The sequence below is a fragment of the Mangifera indica genome, chromosome 12 (assembly GCF_011075055.1).
Source record: "Mangifera indica cultivar Alphonso chromosome 12, CATAS_Mindica_2.1, whole genome shotgun sequence".
Lineage (NCBI taxonomy): Eukaryota > Viridiplantae > Streptophyta > Magnoliopsida > Sapindales > Anacardiaceae > Mangifera > Mangifera indica.
The window spans coordinates 6,773,456-6,786,861 of NC_058148.1; the positions used below are offsets into that span (position 1 = coordinate 6,773,456).

Below are 13,406 nucleotides of genomic sequence, written 5' to 3' on the forward strand. Positions count from 1 at the left end.
TATTTATTAATTTTGTAAGATGATAATAATTTCATTTTCAATTAATATAACAGATAATATAAAATTATTTTAAAATAATTATACTTAAAAAAATTTAAGTAAAATAATATATTAATATTTTTTTATTACATCAAATCGAACATAATAATTATTTATATATTCTATTTTTTTTATAAATTTTATCAAATATAGTAATAATTTATACTTAATAATTTTTAAGATAATTAATCTTTAAAACAATTAATTTTTGAGATAATCTATTTTTTTAAAAAATCTATTAATTTTGATAAGAAAAACTAAATACTCGAGCAGATGAATGAATCAAGAAGGATAGAATTTTTATCCTTCAGCAGTTTAGAGGGAGGAGGAGAGAAGACACAGGGTCAAGAAAGGTGGGAGAGAGAATTTTTATTGAAAGTGTAATTGTCCCTTATATATTTGGGTGGTACGATTAATATAAACCCTCAACTGTTATGAAAGGACGAAACTATTTTCACATATCAACTAAGTACCACAGTTTGAAAATGTCTCTTTCAACCCATATGCTAAGATTCCCCTTTAATCTGGACCTGGTCCAAATCTTAGCACTTCCATTTAAATTTCAACTGAGGGCTAAATACAGTTCAAAAACTGTGTTTCTCACCCATGCGTGACAACTTTCCCCCTTAATCTAAACCTTCTCCAGACTTACAGATCTCAACACTTACATTCTTTGATCAATTAAGAAGAGATTAGATTGGCAGAAAAGAAACTATAGACTCTCTTTAATCCTTTTTTGTTTTTTTTCTCTTTTCCTTTTTTTGTCTCGCTCTTTCTTTTTTATCTTTTCTTTTATTTTCTCTGCTTTTTTTATTTCTTTTCTTTTCTCACTTTTCCCTCCTCTTTTGTTTTTTGGCCAAACGACTATTTCCCACCCAAGGTTTGATGTTTTCTCAAGTTTCCACCCTTTAACTATGGAAACACCAAACACCCACCTATGACCGGTTAGATTTAACAAAACCCTAACTGTGGTAAGGGTAAAATCGTCATTTTCGCTATAATATTAAAAATAAATTAAAATAGAATCTAATTTTACCCCCCTAAACTTTAAAAACTAAAATTTTCCCCCAGCCTAAGTTTTAAAAAATGACAGTTTTACCATAGGGTTTGGTTTTAAAATCTCCAACGACCGTTCCGGCTCCATTGTCGACGACCTCTCCCTCCCGAAGCAGCCTCTCCTTTCGGCGAATGCTTTCCTCCCATTTGGAGGCTTGATCGGCTTCTTCTTCGCCTTGGGAGACGAAGAACTTCGTCGGGGAAGACGAAGTTTCTCGTCTTCCCAGACGAAGACAAAGCCGTCGTCTTCGTTTGGGAAGACGGTCATTTTTCCAGAGGTGCCGATCGAGCCTCCAAATGGGAGGAAAGCATTCGCCGGAAGGAGAGGCTGCTTCGGGAGGGAGAGGTCATCGGCAATGGAGTCGGAACGGTCGCCGGAACGGTCGCCAGAGATTTCAAAACCAAACCCCAGGGTGAAACTACCATTTTTTAAAACTTAGGCTGAGGAAAAATTTTAGTTTTTAAAGTTTAGAGGGGCAAAAAGAGATAAAATTTTCAGGCGTTAGGGTTTTGTTAAATCTAACCGGTCATGGGTGGGTGTTTGGTGTTTCCATAGTTAAAGGGGGGACATTTGAGAAAACATCAAACCTTGGGTGGGAAATAGTCGTTTGGCCTTTTTTTTTCTTCAACTTTTTTTTCTCACTTTCCTCTCTTTTTTTTTTGACCTTACTATAGGTATATATTTTCAGAAAGATTAACAAGCACAAGATATTAGAAATATACTTGACATACCTGAGGTTGAATTAGAAGTGTGCACTAGGCAGTTGACCCACCAAACAAAGGTGCAGGGAAAATGAAAGAGCAAGATAAACAAAAAGCAAAGTCAACCAAAAAACAAAGCAGAAAGGATTAGTAAGTAGCAGAACATGAATATACTCATCAAAATTGATGACAAAACAACTCCAAGTAGGTATCTGCGTATAGAAGCCAGACCCAGATTAGTATATGAGATAATAATACTAAGTCATGGTTCCAGCTGCTTAGCAAATTAAAAAAAACCACTGCACAGAGAGTCATAATGAGCAACATAACTACTGCCATAACACAGCAACAAATTCTTCATAGAGTATAGAATATCCTGTTTTCCTTTACTATTTCAACACCACAAACCAAAGTTACTGTTCATTTCACATAGTCACTAACCAGTGGTGGGTGAGAGAGAGGCAAAATTAGAGTAGAAAACAAGAAAATACGAATCTCATGAGGGTAGTAAAGTGTATGAGTGCAGTCAAGAATTTCAATGGACTCAGCCAACAGATAAAAGACCATGATTTTAGAATCTCATGAAGGTGAACAAACAGATAACAAAAGCAAGATAGATTTTAGAAACATAAAAGACCGTGTACTGCATAGGTTCTAGTCAGGCAAGTACAAAAATGTATTAGACAGTAAAAAGAACTCCAGCTAACAAATAGTCATATGAAAATCAATTCAGTCAAGACATAGAATATGCATTACATACCAACTAGTCATGTGTAAGTCAATTCAGGATGTCAAAAAAAAAAATATAGAATAGGCTTTGCATAATAAATAGTCATGTGAAAACCAGTTTAGAGTGTTAGCTTTAGCCATTGATCACCAACCACTAATCATTACTACAAACATTCAAAGCATTTTTGAGATGATAAAACCTATAAGCAGGCAATGCCTTGGTGAAAATATCAGCCTTCTGGTGTTCAGTGGGCACATATTGAATGACCACATTTTTTGCAATTACCTATTCTCTAATGTAACGAGCATCTATCTCAATATGTTTGGTCCTAGCATGGAGAACAGGATTAGAAGACAATGCATTGGCACTTTGGTTGTTACACCAAATGATAGGAGGTTTGTGAAATGCAAGCCCAAGTTCAGTGAATAATGTTTTAATCCAAGCAACTTCTGTGGTTGTGTGTGTTAGTGAATAGTATTCAGCTTCAGTGGATGATAAAGCAACAACCTTCTGCTTCTTGGAACACCATGAATCAGGCTGGTACCAAGAAACAGACTATAACCAGTTGTAGATCTTCTATCTTGAAGATTACTGGCCCAATCAGAGTCAGAAAAGCACTCTAATTGTAGCTTGGAGTTTTTGTGAAATGACTAACCATGGTTCAGTGTACCTCTAATGTATCTTAATACACGTTTATAGGCTTTCCACTGCAGTTGTGTAGGATTCTAAAGAAATTGGCTGAGGTTATTAACAGAATAGGATATATCAGTTCCTGTCAGTATAAGGTATTGCAAGGCTCTTTTGAGACCTCTAAACAAAGATGGTTGATCAAACTTGTCACTGTCTTCTGGAAATAGTTTTGAGTCAGTGGCAAATGGAGTGGAACAAGGCTTAGACTCATGCATATCGGCTTTGGTTAGGATATCCCTATCATATTTAGTTTGACACAGATGTAAACCATTGGGAGTTCTGGTGACTTCAAAACCAAGAAAAAATATAGTCAGCCTAAATCCTTTAATGCAAATTGGCTATTTAGTTAGGAAATGAATGTTTCAATGAGAGTAGTGTTGTTGCCTATTAACAAAATGTCATCCACATACACCAATACATAAACGATAACCTAACCAAACTGATAAATGAATACGCTGGTGTCAACCACAAAAGGAACAAAACCCGAGGACAAAAGAACTAACTTAAGCTTCTCAAACCAAGCTTTAGGAGCCTGTCTGAGACTATAAAGAGCTTTATTTAACTTGCATATAAGTTTTTCTTTGTGTGTGTAAAGGGAGATCGAAACTCATATTACATAAAACCAATTGACTTGCTTTAAGGTTCAATCCACCACAGTTATATACCACTCACTTTACTCACTTTTATTAGATGTAGAACTCTTTCTTTTTAGTCTACAACAAATGTTGATGAGATTTCCTGTCATCAACTAATATACGCAATTCATAGTTTTGCATAAGATAGGTTATAATAGCGATCGGGGAGGGAAGAGGAGATCGCTAGAGACAAAGCAGTGGCTAAAGAGGAGAGAAAAAAATCTAAGTGAAAGGAAAATAGTTATTTTTCAAATTTGCAAATGTTTAAATACGAATAAAGTTGTTAGTTTTCAAAATGTCAAATAACTATTCCCACCCAAGGTTTAGTGCAAACTTAACTTCCCATCTGCTAATATTGAAAATCCAAATATCTACTATTCTGTTAAATTTCACTGTTACTGTCAGAAGTAAAATTGTTATTTAACAAAATATGTTAAAAACTAAAATCGTATCATATTTCCACCCCCTAGATTTAAAAATTAACAAAGTCCCTCACCCACAGTTTGAAAAACTTATATTTCCCTTTACAGTTTTTGCAACAACTGTCGGTGGTCGAAGATGACAGCAATGGCGACGTTCTCCCTCCTTCTCGACTTCTCTTAGTCGTGTTCTATTTTCGACCATTATCGACTGTCCTCTCCCTTACCGGCCAACACACTATAAGACCGAGATCTAGATTTCTTTGTCGCATGACAAAAAGACTGTGCGTTGGCTAGTGAGTCGAAAATGGATCGCAACTGAGAGAGAAGCCAAGAGGGAGGGAGAACGTCGCCATCTTTGGCTATCAGCACTGTACTGAAAAACCCTAAGGGAAAATGTTGATTTTTCAAACCTTGGATAGAGGAAGGTAAGGTAAATTGTTAGTTTTTAAATCTTAGGAGGATGGGGAATGTGATGAATTTATAGTTTTTTTTAAATATTTTTATTAAATAACAATTTTACCCCTAACAGTAATGGTAAAATTTGATAGATAGATGAGTATTTAGATTTTCGATAATTAACGAGTGAAAAGTTAGGCTTGCACCAAACCTTGGGTGGAAAATAATCATTAGGCCTTTTCAAAATATGAGAGAAAAAATAAAATAAAATTATAAATTTTTTAATATTAATGTTAAAATTACGGTTTTAGCTTTATATATATTAGAAAATTTTAACATGTTTGATAATGAATAAGTATTTGAGTTTTTGAAACTATACAGGTATGAGTTTAAGAATTGATTAAACCTTGAGTGAGAATAACTCTTTTGGCCAATGAGAATACCTTATCGATTGCACACAAACCAAAGCTCACATTTGTGAACTTTTTTGGGATATTGCATGTCTTGATGGCGTGTCTTTCTATTTATTATTTGGACAAAATCTTGATGTCCAACAACTATGCATTATCTTTGGCTCGAAAAGGGTGTCCATATGCATAACAGTGAGCATCCCACCCTATGGAATGACATGAGATTGGAGTAGCACTTATTCGTAATTCTTGAAGAGATGGAAGGCTATACATGTAATTTGATAGAAACTTGAGGTTTTGGCAATGCAACATTCTACTTATTTTTAGCATAGAGGTGAGAAAGCCTTGTCCTGGAAATGGTAGAAGAAGTGAACAATCTGCTATTTCCAACTGATGAAAAGACGCGAGTTATGTAGGCCTTGGGGCAAGGACTCCGGGTTCCTGCAAGCACCGATAGCAAGTTCAGGATACTATAGTCGGCAACTGAAAAATAGATTCAGGGAAGCCTTTTTACAGACTCACAATCAACCACTTTCAAGATTTCAAGAGAACTACTTTGATGAATCATACACTCTGAAATGGACTGCAAGATAGGATTTCAAGTCCTTCAAGAGTTCCAGACAGCAGGTCTCTTGATAAAGATTTGACAGAAGAACAACCTTCAGTGACCAAATGCTCAAGTAACAAGGTAGTTTGCCTCTTGTGAAGTTTGCAAATTATCATTTCAACCAGAAACTCAGAACTTCTAATTTCAAGTCCCATAAGAGAGGAGGGAAAGCCTACTTCAGGAAATGAGAAAGTGAAGCGCAATTCCAAATTCTACTTCAGGAGGTTCTGCAATCTGATGTCATTTGATAAAGTTGTGTGTTCCCCCAGAAAAGAGAATAATTCTTCAAGAGCAGTTGGGTTTTGGAAACATCTTTCAAGCGGACATTCCACCTGAAAATTTTGCATATCTGCATATAGGTAATCCAAGTAAGTCCAACAATATATTTATAATAATGTTATGTGCACAAACAATAATGTATCATCATGTGATTAGATAGTTGAAAATTAAAAATAAAACAACATCCAATCACATAGTGATACATCATTGTTTGTGCACATAGTATTATTGATATATTTATAGCTAGTACAATGCCATTTGTTAAGTTAATACTTCTACTATACCATATATTTATTGAACTAAAAATTAATAATGTGACACCAAAAGTTATTGTAATAAAATTTAAAAAGCCAGAATAATTTTACAATTAAAAGATTACAAGAAATAACTAAAAGAGTAGTAAATAAAGGAATCTGGCTAACTATATTGACGCAGAAATGGTTATTTCAAAAGCATGAATCCTGCAAAATGTTTATTTCTTTTGAAAGAAGAAGCAGAGGCATTATAAGATCAAATTTTAGAACTTTCATATAAAAATTACACTGTTTTCTTTCCTTTATGTGAACAAAAGAAGTCCTGTAATTACCTACCAGAAATCATATTGAGGACAAAGTAATAGCTGTGTCATCAACAATTTGTGAGAATAAAGCAAATGGGGACTCTGAAAACAAAATTGCAAAAATGAAACTCACCAATATTACTGTCCGATAGGAAAAGACTTCACTATGTTTACACAGGCTGTGATCTTTCATGGACCAGGATTCGCACTTTCTTCAAAACTGTGGCTGTCAGTAAACGAAAATCCTATCTGTATCCCAAAAAGCATCCCAAAGACTCAGAAGCACTGTAGTTGGTTCTTCTTCTGGCACAGTTCGGAGGCTGTCACAATTCCATGTTTCCAGAGTTTCAAGATTTTGAAGGTTCTTAAGTCCCTTGGGTAGGGATTTAAGATTTGGCAGGTGCTCAAGATGAAGAAAGGATAGATTGGCAGGTAACAACCAGCCTTCTGGAAATGATACTAACTCCTGACATCCACCAAAGGAGAATTCAGTTAGACAAGTGAGTTTGTGAAGGCCCCATTGGGATGAAGGCTTGAGATTTTCGCAGTCCAAGATCGAAAGTGATATAAGATTGGCAGGAAGCCCACCCTCTGGAAATGACACAAGACTGGAACAACGATTAATGCATAGTTCTTCAAGAGATTGAAGGCTATACATCCGATTTGGCAGAAACCTAAGACTTCGGCAATTAGAGATTCTAATCGATCTAATCTTTGAGGCGGGCAAGCCAGGTTTGGGAAAAGACTGACGAAGTGGGCAGTCAGATATTTCCAAGTAATCAAGTAATGTAAGGTTGTGCAGTCCTTCAGGTAACAACTCAAGGTTCATACAATTGCTGATAATAAGCTCCTTAAGTTTCATGACAATGTTAGAAGGGGTTGTGGGCAACTGAAAAGTAGCTTTTGGCAAGGATTTAACAGAATGACACCCAGAAATTTTCAAGATTTCAAGCAAACTACCGTTGCAAATCATCTCCTCTGGAAGGGACTCCAAATTACAGCAGCTTTGAATTTCAAGTCCTTTTAGTGAGCCAGAGAGCTCATCTCTTGGTAGAGATACAAGAGAAGCACATTCTTCAATAAACAAATATTCAAGTGAGAAGGGAGTCTTGTTTCTGCAGGATTCATGTGTCATCCCTTCCGGCAAAAACTGCAAGGCTCCACAGGTTTTGATTTCAAGACCCAAAAGCGTGGAGGGCAACCCCGTTAATGACACAAGTGAAGGACAATTCCAAATCCTCAACACTTTTAGAGATGTAAGTCTATACAAGTTATCTGGCAACTCCTTCAAGTATGGACATCCTGAAATTTCCAATAGTTGGAGAGAAAGAAGGCTTTGCAATCCAATATTATTTGATAAAGTTGTGAGCTGACCCAGCTGAGAGATCTGTAATTCTTCAAGAGCTATCAAGTCTTGAAAAATTTCTTCAACTAGAAATCTCAGATTGAGAATTTGACATATACGTATGTAGGTAAGTGAAGACTGTCCGATAACGCTTTGTACCACCTTGCCATCACAGTTGGTCAATTCTAGTTCAGAAATTGAAGGAAGCTTTGGAAGTATTCTTAATTTTTGGCATCCATCTATCTGAAGTATTACCAAAGCAGGAAAGCAAGTCGGTAACTCCATCAAATTTGGGCATGACCATATGGAAAGTTCGAGGAGGCAAGAGAAATCTCTGCCTTGGTCTGAGCTGTTAAGTGTTGTCTGATGGCTTGGAAGAGCTTCCAGTTTTTCACAACCACTGATAGTCATTTTCTTCAAGGTAGGAAAGTGTTGCTGGAATATTCTCAGCTTAGGACAATTCTGAATTTCAATAATTTGAAGTTGAGGAAATTCATCTATGCCTTTAAGTCCACTAGAAGACCACTCCTCCCAGGCTGACATGTTCTCAAATTTTAAAGTCTCCAATGATGGAAAAGGTAGAACAAAGGAGCAACCATCCCCATAGAATTCTGTACCCACCATTTTAATTCCTCTCATTCCTTCAATGGTAAGGCCTTTAAGTGAGGGTAATTGTCCTAATGGTGGTAAAAATTGACACTTCAGACAGTTACTAAGTTGTAAAAACATCAGATTGTCGAATAATGGGGATCCGATCCAACTCGGAAATCTTGTACCTGCATAGTCCTTGATCATGAGTTTTTCTATGTTTTTGTGTGGCTGCAACATCTCAAGTACATCTGTTTCAATTTTTTCATTCCTTGAATCATCCAAACTGCTACTACGATCCAACTGCAATTCAACAGATTCCCGCCTATAAGCTTCCAAGGTTTCTCTGAAGCTTGGAAATTGTGGAATTTTATAGCTGCTCATGGCAAGATCTTTTCCGTCTCTGTGATGTTGGCGGGTTTTAAACACTTCCTCTTCATCTCTGTCTTTCATTGAATCTTCAAAATTGTTACTCCATTGTAACGTTAACTGAGTCAAATCCTTCTTGTCCTTTAAATTTGCCCCTATTGCATCAGTGAAACCGACCACATTTTGCAGTCCTGAAATAAGAAGTGCTCCCTGAAGTTGATGAATATCCTTCAAGTCTCCAACTCCAGATCCACTGTCTTTACCCACAACGAAATGAGACAACGTTTGAAGATTTGTCAATCTACACATTTGCAGAGGCATCTCTATTAGCCTGCTTCCACTAATTCGGAGATGTCGAAGGCTTGTTAAGTTTCCTATCTCTGTGGGCAACTTACTCAGAGAATAGCATTCTACTAAGATTAAAGTTTGTAAATTATAAAGAGATCCTATCGAGCCAGGCAAAGTTTTGATTGCTGAGCGAGAAAGATCTAAGTAGCGAAGATGCTTCAATTCACCAACTGAAGTTGGCAATTCAGTGATGCGGCAGGCATTGAAAGACAGCACTCTCAGGTATTTTAGCTTTGGCAAGAGAATATGGGGAACTTGATTAGCCAAAAAGCTTGCTCCAATTTCTCCTGTTGGATCCAGTGGCAGAAAAGTGCGTAAACACTCAACTCCATAGAAGGCATCAAATTTTCTGAGCATTTCTCGTCTACTGCGATTGTATGACGAATGCCGAGCCTTGTCAAAAATTCTGTTTTGGTAACCATCCATCACCTTATCCTCCAATCTGAAACAATAATCTCCAGAAACAAATTGAGCTAAATCTTTCATGAGGCCATGCATTACATAAAGTGAACTGTTGTGAACAGATTGTTGAAAAAATGACCTTGATACTAGGTCATCAAACTATTCAACGCCTACTTCTTCCAATTTTTTCTTGCCTGTTGGTTGTTGCAGAAAGCCTTCTGCCATCCATAAAAGAACCAGTGACTCCCTGTCAAATTCATAATCTGACGGAAATATCGAACAGTATGCGAAACACTGCTTCAAGTGAGGAGGAAGATGATGATAGCTTAATCCAATAGTCTGAAGAATATCACCTTCGTCATCCGGTAGATCCCATATTTTCCAATTTGATGCATCATGCCATTCGCCTTTCTGTCTAGAGCGCAGAAGAACTCCCAGTCTCTTTGCAGCCAGGGGTAGACCTTCACACTTTTTTGCAATCTCATTTCCAATAGCCACCATATCTGGCATTGAAGTAAAGTTTTGATTCTCAAATGCATGGTCCATGAAAACAGACCGACAATCTTCAAATGATAAAAGTTCCAACTGGTGAGCTGGAACTGTGCCTATACTTGCTGCAATATTGCTATCTCGAGTAGTTACAATAATTTTACTTCCTGTTGCCCCTGTTTTCAATAGATTCCATATGAGATCCCAATCATTATTTCTCCTACTCCAAACATCATCTAGAACAAGCAAAAATCTCTTTCCTGCCAATTTCTCCCTCAAACTAACCTGCAGCAGATTCAAGTCATCAAAATCAACAGATTTTGAAGTGACAGAACTGAGAATTGTTTTTGTCACCCTCATTACATCGAATTGATCAGAAACACAAACCCAAATTCTCAAATCAAAATGCTTCTCCACTCTGCTGTCATTATACACAAGTTGAGCAAGGGTAGTCTTACCGATGCCGCCCATGCCAACTACAGGAACTACACAAACTTTACGACTGCCTGAGTCATCAATTAACAGCGATTCGATAATCATGTTTTTATCTTTATCCCTACCATATACACAAGATTCATCAACCAAAGAAGTTGTGGGTAATCTTTGTTTAAATCCAGATAATCTCCCTTTAACATCATCATTCAAACCTAGAACATCTTTATATTTAGAAACAAGCTCCAGCTTCTCAATTATCTTATTTATTTCAAAATCGACGCCTCTACTAAAAGGACTAAGAGGGCGCGAAATGAGTCGCCAATTGGTTACCTGATTTGCCTCAGTTTTCGATTCAGATTCTAGCTTGGATGTTAAAGCTTCAGTAGCCAGATTGTCCAATATATCCTCTGCATCATAAAGGGAACCTTTAGCCATGTGCAGCCATTTTCTCACAGCAGGATAATAAAACTGCTTCCCCTCAGCATCATTAAGCAATGCGGTAACACTCAGCAGTGTGATCTTCAACTTTTCCAGCAAGTCATCGTATTTTCTGCCTCGAAATGATTCTACAAACTCGCGAGAAGCCAATCTGTCAAAAAGCACTTGCAGGAAAGCAGAGAGAAAAGCCTCTCCTACAGGCATGGTGCGAAGACAAACAAGGCGTAAAGTCAAGCAAAGAGAATTATCCAAATACTTCAAAAAGAGCAAACAAGTGAGAAGCAAAATGAGCTTTCCAAAATCATTCCATAGAGGAAGCCTGAAAATCTACGCACCAGAAAGTCAAATAAGGCAAACGAAAGCAAGCAAGAAGCACCATGGGCTTTTCAAAAACATTTCCTAGAAGTAGCCTGTGCTGACAGTATAGACTGCCTCACCAGGACAGCAAAAATTATTTAAAAATTAAAATGATAGTGTACTAAATTTAAATTTGATTTAATTAATTAATATTTTTTGTTTAATTTAAAATTAGTTAATTTTTAAATTGAATAAGTTTTGATTTATAATTTTATTAAATTAAAATTTTGATTCAATTTAAAAAATTGATAAATTGATTCGATTAACCAGTTTTGAAACCCCAACGCTCTATCTCAGTTAGAAAGGCCCAGCCTTGCTTGAGCCCTCCAGTTTCAGGCTAATCCGTGAAAGTATAACAGGTCGTACCAAACGTATGGATTAGTCAGAGCTGTGCCACCAGATTGGAGAGCGGGCTCATAGGCAAGCCCAGTACGCCCACTATACTATAGTGAACTATTTAAAAAATAAAATTTAAAATTTAAAATGCGTTCCTGTAGAAACCGTAGGCCTACCTAGCCAAAATTCAAAATTTTAATTTTTTTTATTTTTTCAATATAAACCCCCTCCCAAATCTCAAAATTCATACGATCTCAATTTTTATTCTCAATCTCTCATTCACAATCTTACATTCTCTCAACAATTTCATTTATTAATCTCTCTCTCATTCTCAATTCTCAATCAATATTGATCTATGTATAACAATTTAAATATTTGTTTGTGTTACAATTTTGTCAATTATTCATTAATTTTCGTTCATCAAAAAATTACAAATAGATTATGCTCAAATAAGTTTAATCCATTTGAATACTGTGACATTGATGATATTATTGATGATGCATCTAGAGTACCAATATGTAAAAATGGAATACCCATAAGTCTGACTAAAAATAAATAAATAAATAAAAATCTATTATGTGAGCTTACTTCGATTAAATAGGAGAAATGATCGAATATAAATTAATCAAATATAACCTACATCAACAATTATGATAATAATAGCTCTTGCAAAACGCTCTAACAATGTGAATATAAAGATTATAAAAAAGTGTCCTAAAGAGGGCTTTATAGAAGGGAGAATTTTTTATGGAATTCTTAGGTTGAAGGGTTTGATCTCATAGTTTAGAATAGAACAAGCTTAATCCTAACCGTGTGAAATATATATTATCCATTTATAAGTGTTTCTTGAGCTCCCCATTTTCCCTAGCAATCTTTCACACTTAAAGGATTCATGAAAGGAGTTACGATATTATCAATTATAAATAAAAAATTTAAATTCAAATATTAATTTTCTAATCTATTATATTAAAAATAAAATCATAATTAAGATTAATAAAATAGGAAAGGCCAAAGGACTATTTCCCACCCAAGGTATGCTGCATTCTCAATTTTTCTTTTTTTAACTTTGATAATTTCAAATACTCACCCATGAGTAGTTAAAATTAACGGTAATGAGGGTAAAATAGTTATTTTTTCTATAATATTAAAAATAAACTAAAATATAATCTCTTTTTGCTCCCCTAAACTTTAAAAACTAAAAATTTTTCCCAGCCTAAGTTTTAAAAAATGATAGTTTCACCGTAGGGTTTCGTTTCGAGATCTTCGGCTCCATTGCTAGCGACCTCTCCCTCTCAAAGCTTTCTCTCCCTCTAGCAGTCTCTCTCCTCCCATTTGAACGCCCAATCAACATCAAAGGAACAATGGAAGACGAAGTTCGTCTTCCCAGACGAAGCTCTTCGTCTTCCATGGTTCCTCCGAAGTCGATCGGGCGTCCAAATGGGAGGAGAGAGACCACTAGAGGGAGAGAAAGCTTTGAGAGGGAGAGACCGCCGGCAATGGAGCCAAAGATGACATCGGAGGTCTCAAAATGAAACTCTAAGGTGAAACTGTCATTTTTTAAGACTTAGGCTGGAAGAAACTTTTAGTTTTTAAAGTTTAGGAGGGAAAAAAGAGATAAAATTTTAAGGGGTTAGAGTTTTTTAACTGCTCATGGATAGGTATTTAGGATTATCAAAATTAAAAAAAGAAAACTTGGGAATACAGTATACCTTGGGTGGGAAATAGTCTATTGGCCAATAGGAAATTATTATTCTACTTATGGGTGGATGGCATG

The 13,406-nt window shown here is 36.0% G+C and overlaps 2 protein-coding genes across 4 annotated transcripts; both read right to left on the reverse strand.

Annotated features, from left to right (window-relative positions):
- Window positions 1-5,094: 5,094 nt before the first annotated feature.
- Window positions 5,095-9,673, reverse strand: LOC123193582 (putative disease resistance protein At3g14460). Of its 3 annotated transcripts, none has more exons than XM_044606622.1 (3): window positions 6,659-9,673; window positions 5,651-6,019; window positions 5,095-5,521 (listed from the first exon to the last, which is right to left on the reverse strand). In XM_044606622.1, the coding sequence occupies exon 1, from the start codon at window positions 9,671-9,673 to the stop codon at window positions 6,755-6,757; it is 2,919 nt and encodes a 972-aa protein (XP_044462557.1). In that variant the 3' UTR covers window positions 5,095-5,521; window positions 5,651-6,019; window positions 6,659-6,754. The 3 variants fall into 3 exon arrangements, with proteins under 3 accessions (XP_044462557.1, XP_044462555.1, XP_044462556.1); XM_044606620.1 differs by having other exon boundaries at window positions 5,603-6,019; XM_044606621.1 differs by having other exon boundaries at window positions 5,603-6,036.
- Window positions 9,674-9,736: 63 nt separating this feature from the next.
- Window positions 9,737-11,360, reverse strand: LOC123193583 (putative disease resistance RPP13-like protein 1). Its single transcript, XM_044606623.1, has one exon. It carries the CDS (start codon window positions 11,141-11,143, stop codon window positions 9,737-9,739), a length of 1,407 nt encoding a protein of 468 aa, XP_044462558.1. The 5' UTR covers window positions 11,144-11,360.
- Window positions 11,361-13,406: the final 2,046 nt, after the last annotated feature.

Excerpts from the sequence above, each read along its gene's own strand:
- LOC123193582 (XM_044606622.1), bottom strand. The coding sequence starts at position 9,673 with ATGCATGGCCTCATGAAAGATTTAGCTCAATTTGTTTCTGGAGATTAT.
- LOC123193583 (XM_044606623.1), bottom strand. The coding sequence starts at position 11,143 with ATGCCTGTAGGAGAGGCTTTTCTCTCTGCTTTCCTGCAAGTGCTTTTT.